This window comes from Falco peregrinus, chromosome 2 (genome assembly GCF_023634155.1).
Source record: "Falco peregrinus isolate bFalPer1 chromosome 2, bFalPer1.pri, whole genome shotgun sequence".
Taxonomy (NCBI): Eukaryota; Metazoa; Chordata; class Aves; order Falconiformes; family Falconidae; genus Falco; species Falco peregrinus.
Window position 1 is genome coordinate 77,472,550 of NC_073722.1, and position 13,455 is coordinate 77,486,004.

At 38.9% G+C, this 13,455-nt stretch overlaps 1 protein-coding gene across 19 annotated transcripts in view; it reads left to right on the top strand.

Moving 5' to 3' along the window:
• TRIM2 (tripartite motif containing 2) overlaps positions 1–13,075 on the top strand; it is a 117,676-nt gene extending 104,601 nt beyond the window's left edge. For all 19 annotated transcript variants that reach the window (XM_027779924.2, XM_027779927.2, XM_027779920.2 and 16 more), the window contains 4 exons: positions 2,921–3,089; positions 4,782–4,852; positions 7,428–7,568; positions 8,573–13,075. In XM_027779924.2, the coding sequence (XP_027635725.1) occupies positions 2,921–3,089; positions 4,782–4,852; positions 7,428–7,568; positions 8,573–8,725 (534 nt within the window). In that variant the 3' untranslated portion in view covers positions 8,726–13,075. The remainder of the gene's footprint in view (positions 1–2,920; positions 3,090–4,781; positions 4,853–7,427; positions 7,569–8,572) is intronic.
• Positions 13,076–13,455: the final 380 nt, after the last annotated feature.

The window sequence follows — 13,455 nt, forward strand, 5'->3', positions numbered from 1 at the left end:
ACACATATTTGAAAACCAGTCTAAATTCATAACAGCCTATAAAATAAGGGACATAATGTCCTTGACTGAATTCAATTAAACACATGATTTGTATTAAGGGTTCAGATGATCCACTATACTTTATTCATTTCTAATGGCAGAAAATTCTGAAAATACTTCCATTCATAGACTTAACAGGAGTGACTGGATTTCATAATGTTCTGTTCTAAATAATCAAACCTATAATTCTAAGAAACCTTCTGAAATAAAAATATACAAAGCATATGTTCAGCCAGACCCAGTAATGTGTCATCAGCATATTTTCATCTAAACTGGAAACAGAGATTTTTAGTAAAAAGCACCGCAAACTCTAGCTGGGCATACTTTATTGCTGCCTGCAAATTATATTTTAAATGCTGGCCCAAGAATAGTGATTTTTATTACTCTTCTCAGCACTGAGTGCCCATTAATGTAGTACGTGATTTATTCATTATTTTTTCCTTATGTATTTATATGGGCAGGAAGACACTGTACTCATGAGTCTGAGTCATTTTTCCATAGGAATCCTGGAAAGATGGTGAGGAGGTGGTGCAGTGCACAAGCAGACAAACACACAGGCTTCCCAGAGGAAAGAAGGGATATGATTTAATCACCCCAAAGGAAATAAATCTACTGATTTGCATTTGATTTATGTTTTTGCTGCTTTGTTGTTATGCAAACCTGAATACGTTTTGTAGGTCTGCTCATATCTTTCCCCTGCTGAAGGCAAAAGTAAATTTTAATAGTTTTCCCTGGGGATATTTTAGCATGATTTAATTGGGTATTTTTTGCCTAAATATTTAGCAATTTATAAAAGCATATGTACCTAAACATAAAACAGACACATGATCATTGCATGCTGGCTAAGCGCATAGTCTTGAAGCTGCAAGTTTTACTCCCTGGAGTTTTCTTTATCTGAGACTCAAAGAGGTTGCGTAGTAATGCTGGTGACTGTCCCAGACAGCCTCGGGGAACCTAGATGGCTTTATTTTGAGACGGCTCCTATTTTCACCTGCAGCCCCACCCCTGAGAAGGTACAGTGGAAGAGAAGCACTGGAGTTACTAAGGGTAGCTGAGCTCCTCCAGATACTAACATGGCTGTTTGCTTTGAAAACATTAGGGAATCAAGAGAAATGAGTTGGTAACGGATCTTCTCTGTGCCCTGTAATCTGTCCCACCTTAATCACAGACTAACTGAGCTTCAGCTCTTACTCACCACTTGCAAGAGGGAGGAGAGAGGGGCAGAGAAGTCAGAGGCATTGCCCGTTCTAGGTGGTGACGTGTCCCACCCTGCAAAGGCTGAAAAATGGTCTTGTTTCCTGAAGAAGATGGGTATCTTAGTATCTGTTTCATTTAAATTCCAATGGAAACAGGAGATTACGTTGTCCACCAAAGGGATGGACCTCAGTGTGTACGATGGGTCTCACAAATTACTACAGGATCTGAAAGTTCTCAGATCCATAATTTCAACACAGCCTGTTTGGTGGGTTGCCTATCCAGTACAGTAAAGAGACTGGCAGGAGACCAGACTTTTGGAACCAAGTTGGATAACTGCTTCCAAATCTGTTCATCATTTAAAAAAAACAACCAAGAACAGAAAGCTAAGTTGCTGCATTCCAACAACCCCACCCCCCTCCCCCCCAAATTAGGTGGTATTTTCATGATCTTTTTTTAGCTAAAAGGTCAAAGCTCAACTGATTTAATGTAGATTAAACCAGCTTCTAGAATCTCTGCCTAAAAAAAAAGAACAGAATGGTGAAAAATGTGAAATGGGTTGTGAGGTGATTCTAGCATCATCTTGGTTACGTGCCCAGGTAGCTCATGGGTTTTTTGAAGGCTTTGCATCAATTTCTGCTTGCTCTGGGCTGGATAGGGTGCTGTTGCCTAGATCCCCTTCTTTTTTGATCCTACTAAAGAATGCTTCTTAAATTTTCTGATTTATTTTGACAGCTCTCTAGCCTTTTGAAATAATTCACTGTGTGTGTGATCCACCTCACCTCCACTGAAGGCTTTTTCCGTTGGTACTATACGGAATATCGTACACGATTCCCCTCCTGTTGCTGATTAGGCTGGCAGATGTTTTCGGTAGTCACAAGGCCTATTTAAAATGATGGAAATAATTTTATTTACCTAAGACAGGAGCAAGCTTTGATTTGTTTAGTGTTTCAAAGATTATTTGCTGTTGGCAGCACGATCCCATCTCCTTTGCAGGTTTCAGCTGACACTTCATGTGTCTAATCAGCAAGTGAAGCAATCTCACAAGGATCTGGTGGAAGATGTAGAGGTTAGCCTGAGCTTTAGATCTGCTCAGATTCTTTCCAAGAGCACTCAGAAGCTGTGTGGTGTCTCATGCACCCCAGAAAGTCAACAGAGGACATCACAGCTTACATCGCGCCCAGCTGGGATGCTCCAAGAGTGGGCTCTGACTGCTTTGATGCAGCAGGCAGTGATAAAGGCACGTTTCCCTGTCCATAGCCAGGTGGTCGCTGGACACACCAACAGTATGCAATAGCAGGCAGAAGTCCTTCAGGCCTGGCTGCCTATCCAGCGGGTACGCTGCTGCTGGCTGTACAGCCACCTGCGGTGGTTTCTGACAGAGGCTGTACTTTGTCTTGATAAATCTAATGATTGTGTTTCTCATGGGTTGCATATTTGGACTCAGTTGCTGAGGTGGCAGATTTACCACTGTAGAAAGAACATACAGAAAGCAGTCTTTATTTTCAGCTGCAATAAAAATTATGAAGTACACAATGACAGCTGATAAAAACAATCACTTCCCTCTGGGAAACTTTTAATGACAAAAACGTCTCTCCTGCTGTGTGCCTGTAATACAATCTTTGAACTGTACTAAGTTATGTCTATCAGGCCAACATATTTTCCTGTTTTGTTTTTTCCTTTTTAGGCCAAAATTGGGTCTGGAAAGCTCATGGGCCCTAAAGGTGTTTCTGTGGATCGTAACGGACACATCATTGTAGTGGACAACAAAGCATGCTGTGTCTTCATCTTCCAGCCGAATGGGAAAATAGTCACTAGGTTCGGTAGCCGAGGAAATGGTGACAAGCAGTTTGCAGGTACACTTGATGGTAATATGTAAATCCCCTTTTCTTGCCTCTTCTGCTCACATTTGCATGATGTTTGAGCATGTTGAAGACGCTGGATCCTACTCATTTTTCCTGTGGGCAAAAGGTTCTATGAAACATACAGCTCTTATTCACTTCACCATTTGTTTAATTGATTAGGAAGACTGCAACATCTGTTCTGCAAATGTAGCTGTAACCAGATTGTTTTCTCTTACCTCTCTGTGCCTGGAAGCATTTCAGATCAGTGACCCAAGGAAGACTGATCTTAACTAGCATTTTATAAATGCTTTGTAATGCCCACACTCAGCTGTACATGATAATCAGCTTAAACACCATGCCTTGTGTTTCCAGTGATCAGATACAAATTAACCAATGCCATAAGTGGTACCTTCCCATTAGAAAATTAGTGTAATGGGATAGTGTTAAGATTGAGATCTAGAAGACACAGTTATGCAAACGGAAAATGCCAGTTTGGGGAAATTGCCATTTATATTTAACCCACTGCTTGCACATGGTGTCTTTCAATTAGAACATGCAATTAAGTTTGGTTTTGTTGTTTTTTTTTTTTTAAATAACGAACTGACATCTTTTGAGTGAATAGCTGTTCTTTCAAAATTTGAAATGAAGATGCCAAATTACATCTGCAGGTCATTTTGCAGGTGTTGGGTCACTCTGGATATGTAGTTATACATTGGTCTGATGGTCTGACTGTTTCACAGCATAAGAAATAGCATCAATGGTATAACTGCTTTTATCTTAGTTGAGATCTTTTGCAATGTGTTACGGCACAAGTGCCATATATAGAATTTATGAGAGCTTTGGCTCTAACACATACATCTAAGTGTCACCAAAATTTTCTGGGTATGTCCAGTTTCTTTCATTTTAAAATTTGCAAGAATACCTCCTGAAAATAAGTGTGCAAATACTCTGTAACTGCATTTGAGAAAGGCACCACCTCTTCTTGGTGGTAGGCTACATAACACAAATGAATTGTCATTACTTGAATGTTTTCAGTGTAAAGGTTTTCACCCTTTTTATAATTTACACTGATGTACTGTGAAAATTGAAACTGAGTTCTGATCTGTTTAATAACTCAAAATAGCACCAATTATTTTGATTCAGGTACTTGCCTGTTTTCAAGTTACCATTTCTATTAAAGTTTGCGCACATAGTTTCAATACATATAGTAAAAATTGCGCTTTTTTTCCCTGAGAGTGTTCTTTTAAGTAATTTTGTATTTATCCTAAAATTTATTTGCTCAAATGCTTGTAAGAAGTGAGCACAAAGCACAGATTTCAATTAAGATGTTACATCAACATTTTTGAGAGCTACTTTCAGTGTACCCAACTTTATGCCTAAGCACTACATGCTTTGTCTTGTTAATAAGCACATAAATATCAACATAGTCATCTGTATATGAGAGGAAAGAATAAGAAATTATTAGATAACACTAGCTGACAACTGGTTGAAATAGAAATTTTGTTTTCAAAAAGGCATGCTGAGCTTTTTAAAACATTAAATGGAATCACTCTTAATTTAAGATTGATATTTCCAATGTGACTATTATTGCTCAGGAGACAAATACAATATTCTGGCAGGCTGATTTTTTTTTTTTTTTATTATTTAAGCAAACTTTTTGATGTAGTGGTATTATTTATTCTTTTTTCTTTCTCTGCATTGCAGGTCCTCATTTTGCAGCTGTAAACAGCAACAATGAAATTATTGTTACAGATTTCCATAACCATTCTGTCAAGGTACTGTCAATTAATGGAAAATTGGAAAGCTTTTTATTTTATCATGGTACTTTCTTGGGGAAAATAAAGAATTGTTAAAAACAAAGAGATCCCACTCTATATGTATGAGGTGTGATACAAGGATGGCATAACGAGACCTTTGCATGAAGTGCATTGCTTAACGGAGATATAATCCATTACCTTTGGTGCCACTATAATGTTCTCTAATTCAGTTGCTTAAACATAAGATGTACCTGAGATAAATAATATCAACTTTGTTATATTAACTCTCTGCTAAACCTCTTATTTACCCTGTCTTCTTTCCTATTTTAAGTAAGTCTGTTAACTGCTTTTGAATTTCACAGTAAAAACTTCCTACATTTCTAGTTGAATAAAACTATAACGAAGTAAAGACACCTGACAATTTTTAATTCCATACCTATAACCTTTAAGATCAGTGGATCCATTTACAACCCGATATTCCTAACTGTGTAACAGAGACCATCAGTTCTCATCTAGTATCTCCTGCACCGGGCAGAACTGGTCCTTACCCCCACGGGAAGTCCTGACTCGTGGCCTGTTGAACAGTCATGGTAACACAGGGTGGTATATTTGTTTGTCCAATAACAAACAAGACAAGGATACATGAGGATGAGATGTCATGTGGTGGAAAAGGCATACGAAGGAGCTACAGGCCATTTCAGAAATGACTCACCTGTGCATGTTTGTTTTCAGGCCATGACATTACCTTTCAGTCACTTTCTGCGCTTTTTCCCTCCCTCAAGACGCAGCAGCTGCAGCAGCACTGTCCTGCCTGGCTTCTCAGGCCACATGTGCTGGTCCGTGCACCAGTGAAATCCCTGGGATTTCACCTAACGGCTGCCTGGTCTGGTTGAATGGAAAGATGAACCCTCAGTCCAGTTCGTCAGTGTTCATAATTGAAACGATCAAGCTTACGTATTCACCCAGAACAGGGCATCACTGAGCGTAGGCACCCTCATGTCCTGAGTGCTGCTGAATCCTCCAGCTTTTGAATAGTGACCTGGCTCTTGTATCCTCTTGGAATTAGAGAGGAAGTAGCAACTACAACAACGAAACTGAGACCGCTGCAGGAGCCCTGAAGATTATTTACATGGTTTAGCAGCAGGAGGCCTATGACTCCATAAATTACCCCTCCACCAGCAGGGCTTGCTGTAGCAACAAGAATGCCTGGAGGGAGTTAACAACAAGGGCAAACAAAAATGAAAAAAGGCAAGTGAAGAGATGTAAGAAGTGTGGCATCTTGGTGAATTTATAATTACTGCATTCTTAATGAGAACAGAGCGTCCCCATCTCTCCCTGGTGTGACTCAATGGGGTACAAATGTTATTTGTTACAATTTGGTACTAACTGGAAAAGATTCTTATTTTTGTAGTGTTCTCTAAATTAGTACAGATAATTGTTGACACTCTGAAGAGTAATTTATAATCTCAGTGATCCTCTTGTTTTTTTGTTAGATGGTGGGGAAAAGAGTAGAGAGTACATTTCATTTTAAATAATAAATTTATAGGTAAATAAATACATTTCACTCTTATAGGTCCTAAAGCCTCTTCCTGCCACCAGTGTCTCGAATTAAATATCCTCACTCAGCAACATTAGCCTCCCTCCCCCATTAAGCTTCAAGCACGTTCCTTCCTTCAGACATCTTCTACGGAACATCCTACACAACGTAGACTTCTCTCTCATTTGGCCACTCGCCACCCACATTTTAACCCAGGGAGACAGCACTACATCTTTGCCCGTTGGTTTGGTTTTGTTGGTTTAGTTGACTTTTTTTCTACTTTAATCATCTGAGGCACCAACCCAGTACTTCATTAATTTACTCCCCTAAGTGCTTTTTCTCTGTTCACTGTGGGTGCTCAAGAAGAGGATGATTTCCTCACATCTTCCACTTTATTAGCACTTAAGCGTGCACTTGCCACTTGTCAGGTCCTTGCGTTTTGGGCAAGGCACAGCTGGTCTCTACGAACAGTGTCGGACCTTGTGGCCAGCTGGGCCTGGGTCTGGGATGAACCAAAACAGATGTCTCTGGTACTATGTAAACGATACATCCTGTATCTCACTTGGTCCCCTTGGTGCATGCACGTCACTGGCAGAACAGTCATTCATCGGTTCCAGCTTTCTGCTGCCTAAACCTGTTACCGTCACAGAGAATTCAGCTGTGGAACTGTCTGTACAGAGAGCAGCACGCCGGGATTCCCGGTGTTCGTTGGTGAATGTCAGAGAAGAGCGCAGCTGCTCAGTTCTCTTTCTGTAGGACTGACTCCCAGTGCTGTGTCTGCCCTCAGCTGCTCTTCATTCGAGATGCACGAGCTGTAGAAGGGCTCCTGGGGCCCTCCACCTCTGTGTCTGAGCTAATCCAGATCCTATGGGAGAAGGGAAATACTGTGTAATGGAGCTGGAGGGAGAGCTGGGCATCTTTTGTCCCATCTGCAATGTGTGTGTGTGTAGGGGGGAACTCTGCAATTTCTAGCTTTGTTAACAGGTGGACTGGGAGTAGTAGATTAGTAATATTTGGTATGATGCCATATTCAGGATTTTGTTTTAACCCATACAGGTATTTAACCAGGAGGGAGAATTCATACTGAAGTTTGGATCAAATGGAGAAGGAAATGGACAATTTAATGCACCAACTGGAGTAGCTGTAGATTCTAATGGAAATATTATCGTAGCAGATTGGGGAAACAGCCGAATACAGGTAGAAATTTCTGTATTTCAAAGGTGCTTGATCAGGAAAACTACTGGATTAATAACTCTGGCCATTCAAGTCTTCAGACTTCCCAAGAAACACGATAGCGGCATTATAAGTGATGTGGTTTCTAACGCAGTCTTTTACGTGCCTCATCGCTGGTCTGTCCGCTTTTAGAACTGGTGGTGTCAGATCATGGACCTCCCCGTGTGACTGCTAGCAGCTCAGGTGGTTACCGTGACCAAGGCTTTTGTCTCCCAAAAAGTTCCCTAAAAGCTGTTTGATGACTTAGGAGGCTTGCTGACATGATAGTAATTTATAATCACCGTAACAGAAGATTGGAGACGTGGTGGAAAACATGAACAATCAAATGATCTGTACAGACCCTTAGGCAAATGCAGCAGGTTTTTATAATCTTTTTAAAATCCTGAGAAAATACTCTGCTTTTAATTTATGAGAGTTGCACTCTTTCTGTCTTTCAAGTGCTAATCACCAAGTCTTCCTACTTGCCAAAGAATATCTGAGTGAATGTATTATTTTCACTGAATATAAAAATGAGGGAGCTGCTTATGCGTTGTTCTCAGGAAGCAGTGTCAACAGCGTAAACAAATTCCTGGTTTTCTCTGTGTGGGAACCTAAGAGTCACGGTAGCCACAACAGTAATATTTGTTAGGAAGACAAGGTGTTGGCTGAGTTCCTGATTGAGTTTGATTTATTGTAGTTTACTATTTTGAGAACAAGGAACAGCCAAAGCGCTCTTTTTATTATTATTTCATTACATGTTTAATTCTTGCCAAAGATCCTGGCAGCTTTAATTAGTTCCTTTTAATAAGAAAATACATTTCTATATCAACTTGTATATTATCAGAATAACAGATCAGATTATGCCCTTGTTTATTGTAGTGTATATCAACCATTTCTGAAATGAGAAGTGTAATTGAGAGCAGACTTGCATCCTCTATTTTCCTTTTTTTTATTCATAACATTTATTCTGTGCTTTCTCACCCTCAAAGGTTTTTGACGGAAGTGGATCATTTTTATCCTACATTAACACCTCTGCTGACCCACTGTATGGCCCCCAAGGTCTGGCCCTTACTTCAGATGGCCACGTTGTAGTTGCAGACTCCGGAAATCACTGCTTCAAGGTGTATCGATACTTACAGTAGCAATGAGCTGGGGAACTGGATAATCGTCCACCCTTAAGACAAGACTGGTCCTAGAGATCCAATGCAGGATATCTCCTACTTTGAGTTAATTTTTAATAATGAAGGAGTCTTTTACGGACTTCTTGTGTTAATTTCCAAACTTACCTTGTTTACATAGGACTTGCACCTCTTACGTTTCTCACTGAACTTTTTGTTGCAAGGGTTAATACACAAAATCCTCTTTAACTGAATTCATAAAGACAACGCGATATTAAATGCAAACTGCAACTAATGGAACTGGAATTAATTAATTAGGCAAAAATGAGAAACATTTGGGAAAAGTCCCCAAAGCTTTTTGAAGACTGCAAAAGGTAGCTCCAGCTGAGAGCTTCCAAATTTGAAGAATTATCGTTGTTATGCATTATTTAACCCAGAGGTGATCCTGGGAATCTTCTAAATCTCATTATCATGGTAGGTATTACACTTTTAACATTCTTCAGTCTTACTATCTATAACAAGTAGGTCCTTTTAGTATAAGGTTAAGTCTCACAAAATCCGTCTAGCTCTAACTGTCAGACCTAACACAGCTCAACATTTAGCACTATGAGAATCAATGCAAATTCCCTACTTGTGTGGGATTAATGAAGGATTGTTTCATGTGCTTGTTTTTCACTTTTCCTCTTGCTCAATGTGCTGGAAGGACTTTGCAGAGACCTGACATTTCTAAAGCTCTGGAAAAACTTAATTGTAGTGATATATTAGTGAGAGCTGAATTTCTGTGTAACAACAGACCTTTTGACACCAAACTAGTTCGTTAGGATCAGGGTTATTACAATGTCAACTCAATTAACCTCATGTGTGCCACTCTTTCGTATGTGTTCATTGCCATGTTTCCTTAAGGCAACTCACTGTATTAACTAATAAAATAAAATGCAGCATCACACAGGACAGAAAGCCAGAGAGGTACCCCTATGGAGGACCTACATTATACAGCCAAAGGAACTGTGGTAAACAGAGGTTGTATAGGAAAGCCAAGGGTTACCAAAGCTATTTGTTTTTACATGAGAAAAAAAAAACAAAACACTGCGAACAAGAATTAATTTGAACCAATTCCTGAAGTCCTTCATCAAAGGGAATTTTGTTAGAGGACAAAATAAGGACTGTGAGATTTGTTCCAATTTGTTTGTATGTATGTATGTATGACTGATTGACACAAAAATAAACAAAAAGTAAATGTAGGTTATTTCAGCAAACTGGAACGTATGTATGCCATTTGACAATGGCAGCACTCTGAAAAATGTCCCTCCCTTCTTCCTGCCAGATCTCTCTACTGTGTTCTTTGTTGAGGTATTAATTTAATTGGAAATGCTTACACTCATGGTTCTGTTTTTAATATTTTTTAAGTGTGAGCTTGTCCTTTTTAAAGTAGCATTTGCTTTATTCTTTTTTTGAAATCCAATGGTCAAAGGATGAATTGGTACCATAGCCTAACACAGATAGAGTGGTGCTCACTCTTAAACCTCGTTTGAGGAGCTGGTGAGCTTGCTGCCAATGCCAACAATAGCCTGGGAAGCACTGTCTGTCTTTTCTCATTTTTAGGGCCTTGAAACAAAAGGGCACTGGGTCAGGAGCAAGGGAGTATTTTAAGCATGTTTGCAAAATGGAAAGAAATCTTTGTTATATTACTCATTATAAGTATTTGTCTTATTTCTAAAAGGTTAAGGTTGTTGTTTTAATGAATTTGAGAAAACCTAATGGTTTTTTTTGTAAAGATGCATTTTACTTGTAAAAATGCAGACCTGAAGGTTCTTAAATGTGGAGTTTGTCTGTTTTTTATTACCTTTTCTTAAAGATATTTCCTCTTCTTTCCCTTGTTTATTTTCTGCACATAGAGCCAATTTACAAATTCTCCTGCAAAGATAAGTTTCCTTATTTCATTGGAATAAATATTCTGTGTATCAGGCTTAAGGTTTGGACTATATAATGTAGCTAAGAAACTGGTGGTAACATTTTTGAAACGTTAAAATTCAAGTTTGTTATTACCAAGAGAATATAGTATCCTCTGCTTGAACTGAGTTTGTCCTAAAATTCTGAAGATGGTATCTCAGTCATTACACAATAAACTGTCCTATCAAAATTTAACAAAGTTGTAAATCAAATTTTCTGATGATCAAGTAATTTCCTTTGAAGTGTCCTTACAAGCAACTTTCTGGCAAACAAACAATTTCTGACATTGGAATGCCCTTAAATGGCAAATTTCTCAATGAAGAAAAGGTACGCAGCGTTTTAACTGTATTTATTAACAAAGAGAAGAGGTTACACAGGTTCTTCGAGATGAAAACTTTAAAAGAAAATGAGACATGTGCTGTTGCTGTCAGTTATGGATAATATTAATCAAATCTAGTTCCAAATTTGGATTGTTGTAGTAACATTTTACTAAATTTGCATGGTTTCCACTCAGGAAACATTGCCAAATCCTCTGCTGCCAGGAACTCTGAGAAGCACAGAAGTCAGACCCGAACCTGTATATCAAAACATATATAATTAAGGCTGTCCTATTCCATGTATACACTTTTCTTCAAAAGATTTTCAGTCCCCTGACTTGTTTGCCAGGATTTTGTATAACCTGTGTCAGTCCAGTGCATCCTGATCAAACGTGGAATTCTGCACGCAAGCCCCTTACAATCTGGCTAACAGCTGTTAGGGGCAATGTGGATTTTTTTCTTAAGACTGAGTAGTATTTTGGGTTTTCAGACATTATCATCACCGAAGCACTTTACTGCATCTGAAAAACATCACTAATTTGGAGTTCCTTGTGATAGCAAATGCTGCCAACTACAATTTCAAATTCAGTGGCATAGGGCATTCCCTGCCAAAGTCTGACCTTATCTGCCTGGCAGCAGGAAACTGAGAAACACATTGCTGTTCCGGTGCTGCTGAAGCCAACTTCGCTAAAGCCCTTGGCTTACAAACCTTACAAAGAGCAACCAAAGCAGAAATTCTCTTCTAAAAAGCTGGCACGTATTTTGCTCATCCAATTAAGTGAACATCAAAATTGCACTACTTGATTTGCTGAGTTGTTAGCATTTATTAAAGGCTTTATAGGCATTCTGCTGCCAGATTTCAGGTATAACCAAATGTTCCCTTGACTTCCCTGGAATGCTAATTGACTAGCAGCACAGCATGAATGGTGAAAGTATGTGCTTCTTTTAACTAATCTTCAACTCAAAAGTAATCTCAAAAGGTTATCAGATCTTGTGTAATTTGAGCATTTTAGGACAAACTAGCTGACTGTATTTTCATTGTTTTGTGACTAAAATAAAAGGATCTATTCAGATAAATCCAATATAAACAGTAGGGGATTTTTACATAGGCTAAACCAGCAGCAATGTAGCTGAAAAAGAAAAGAAAAGAAAAATGGTTTAGGCAAGCATTTGCCTAATGTAGATGGAGAGTTATTTATTAGTAAATGCTCTTCTGTTCTGTAAAAGCTTTGGATTTTATGTCAATATTTTTTATAACAAAGGATCTAGTGTTGCCATAATAAGAACTATAAGTGCCCGATATATCGTGTTTGTTATAAAGAAATTACTTTCAGTTGTGGGTTACAGCTAGTAATGAAATCATGATGTACACTGAAAATTTTCTTCAAGAGCTGTGAGCAGTGATTGTTTTGGCCCATTTGTAATGAGTGCATGAAAGGTATTTGTGCTACGAAGTAGGAAGGTTCCTAATTGGTTATTTCTGATGAATGTGCAGCACTTCAGTTGATGTTTGTGAGCAACACGGCCTTAACCCTGACACTTTTGCTTTGGCTTTATGACATGGGAATGTTCCCCAAGCTGCACGGTGTATGGCAGTAGCCCCTGTTAGAAACCTCTACTAGTTGATACGCTGCAGCTTTCCAGTTCTGGGAGTGAGTCTGTCTTTTTATTTTTTTTAAGGTGTTTGTACATTCCATCTTTGTACGTCAATCTCATATGTTTTGTGTTCATGTCAGCCTTGCACTCTCTTGACACTCATAATGAAATATTCTTCTCACCTGTTTATGGGGTGGCTTTTTTTGTTGTTCTTGTTGGTTGTTGTTTTTTTTTTTTTAATCCCTGTGAGGCTAAATACAGACTTTGTCTCCTTAAGGTCAAGGATGAAAGACTTGCATCAACGTGTTTGCGCGCGCGCGCGTGTGTGTGTGTGTGTGTGTGTGTGTGTGTGTAGTTTTAGCTTCCTGTGTGCCACGGTATTCTTGATGCTTTAGCTGACAATTAAAAAAAAATTACTGTCTTGGAAATGTAGGAAAACCAGAGTCAAATGTGTACCTTTACCACGCACAAAAATTTCAAATAATAAAAATAAAGCTTGTTTCCTCTGTTATTTTCATGGTTGAGGATTTATTTTTCATATGTCTCATACTCACTGTCCCTAACAATAGCTCCATAATGCAGAAAGATAGGTAATTTTTTCCAAAACGAAACCCTGACACCACAGGCCAAGAAAACTGATTGTTTCATGGGTGTAAGCTTTTATGTAGACACAGAGGAAAGAGGCTTGGGTTCTTCGTGGGAAGAAGGTGGGGGGTTGGAGCTTCCTTGTCTCCTCCCTTCCTTCTTCAGTTCAGTAATCCAAATTAACAGTTGCATTGGTGGCAGTAAGATTATGAGCTATAAGCTTTTCCATTTGTATCATGAAAGTATACAGGAGTGTACTATAATCTTTCAAGGGTCTGCTGCAAAAAGCCAAATGTAAGTTATTGT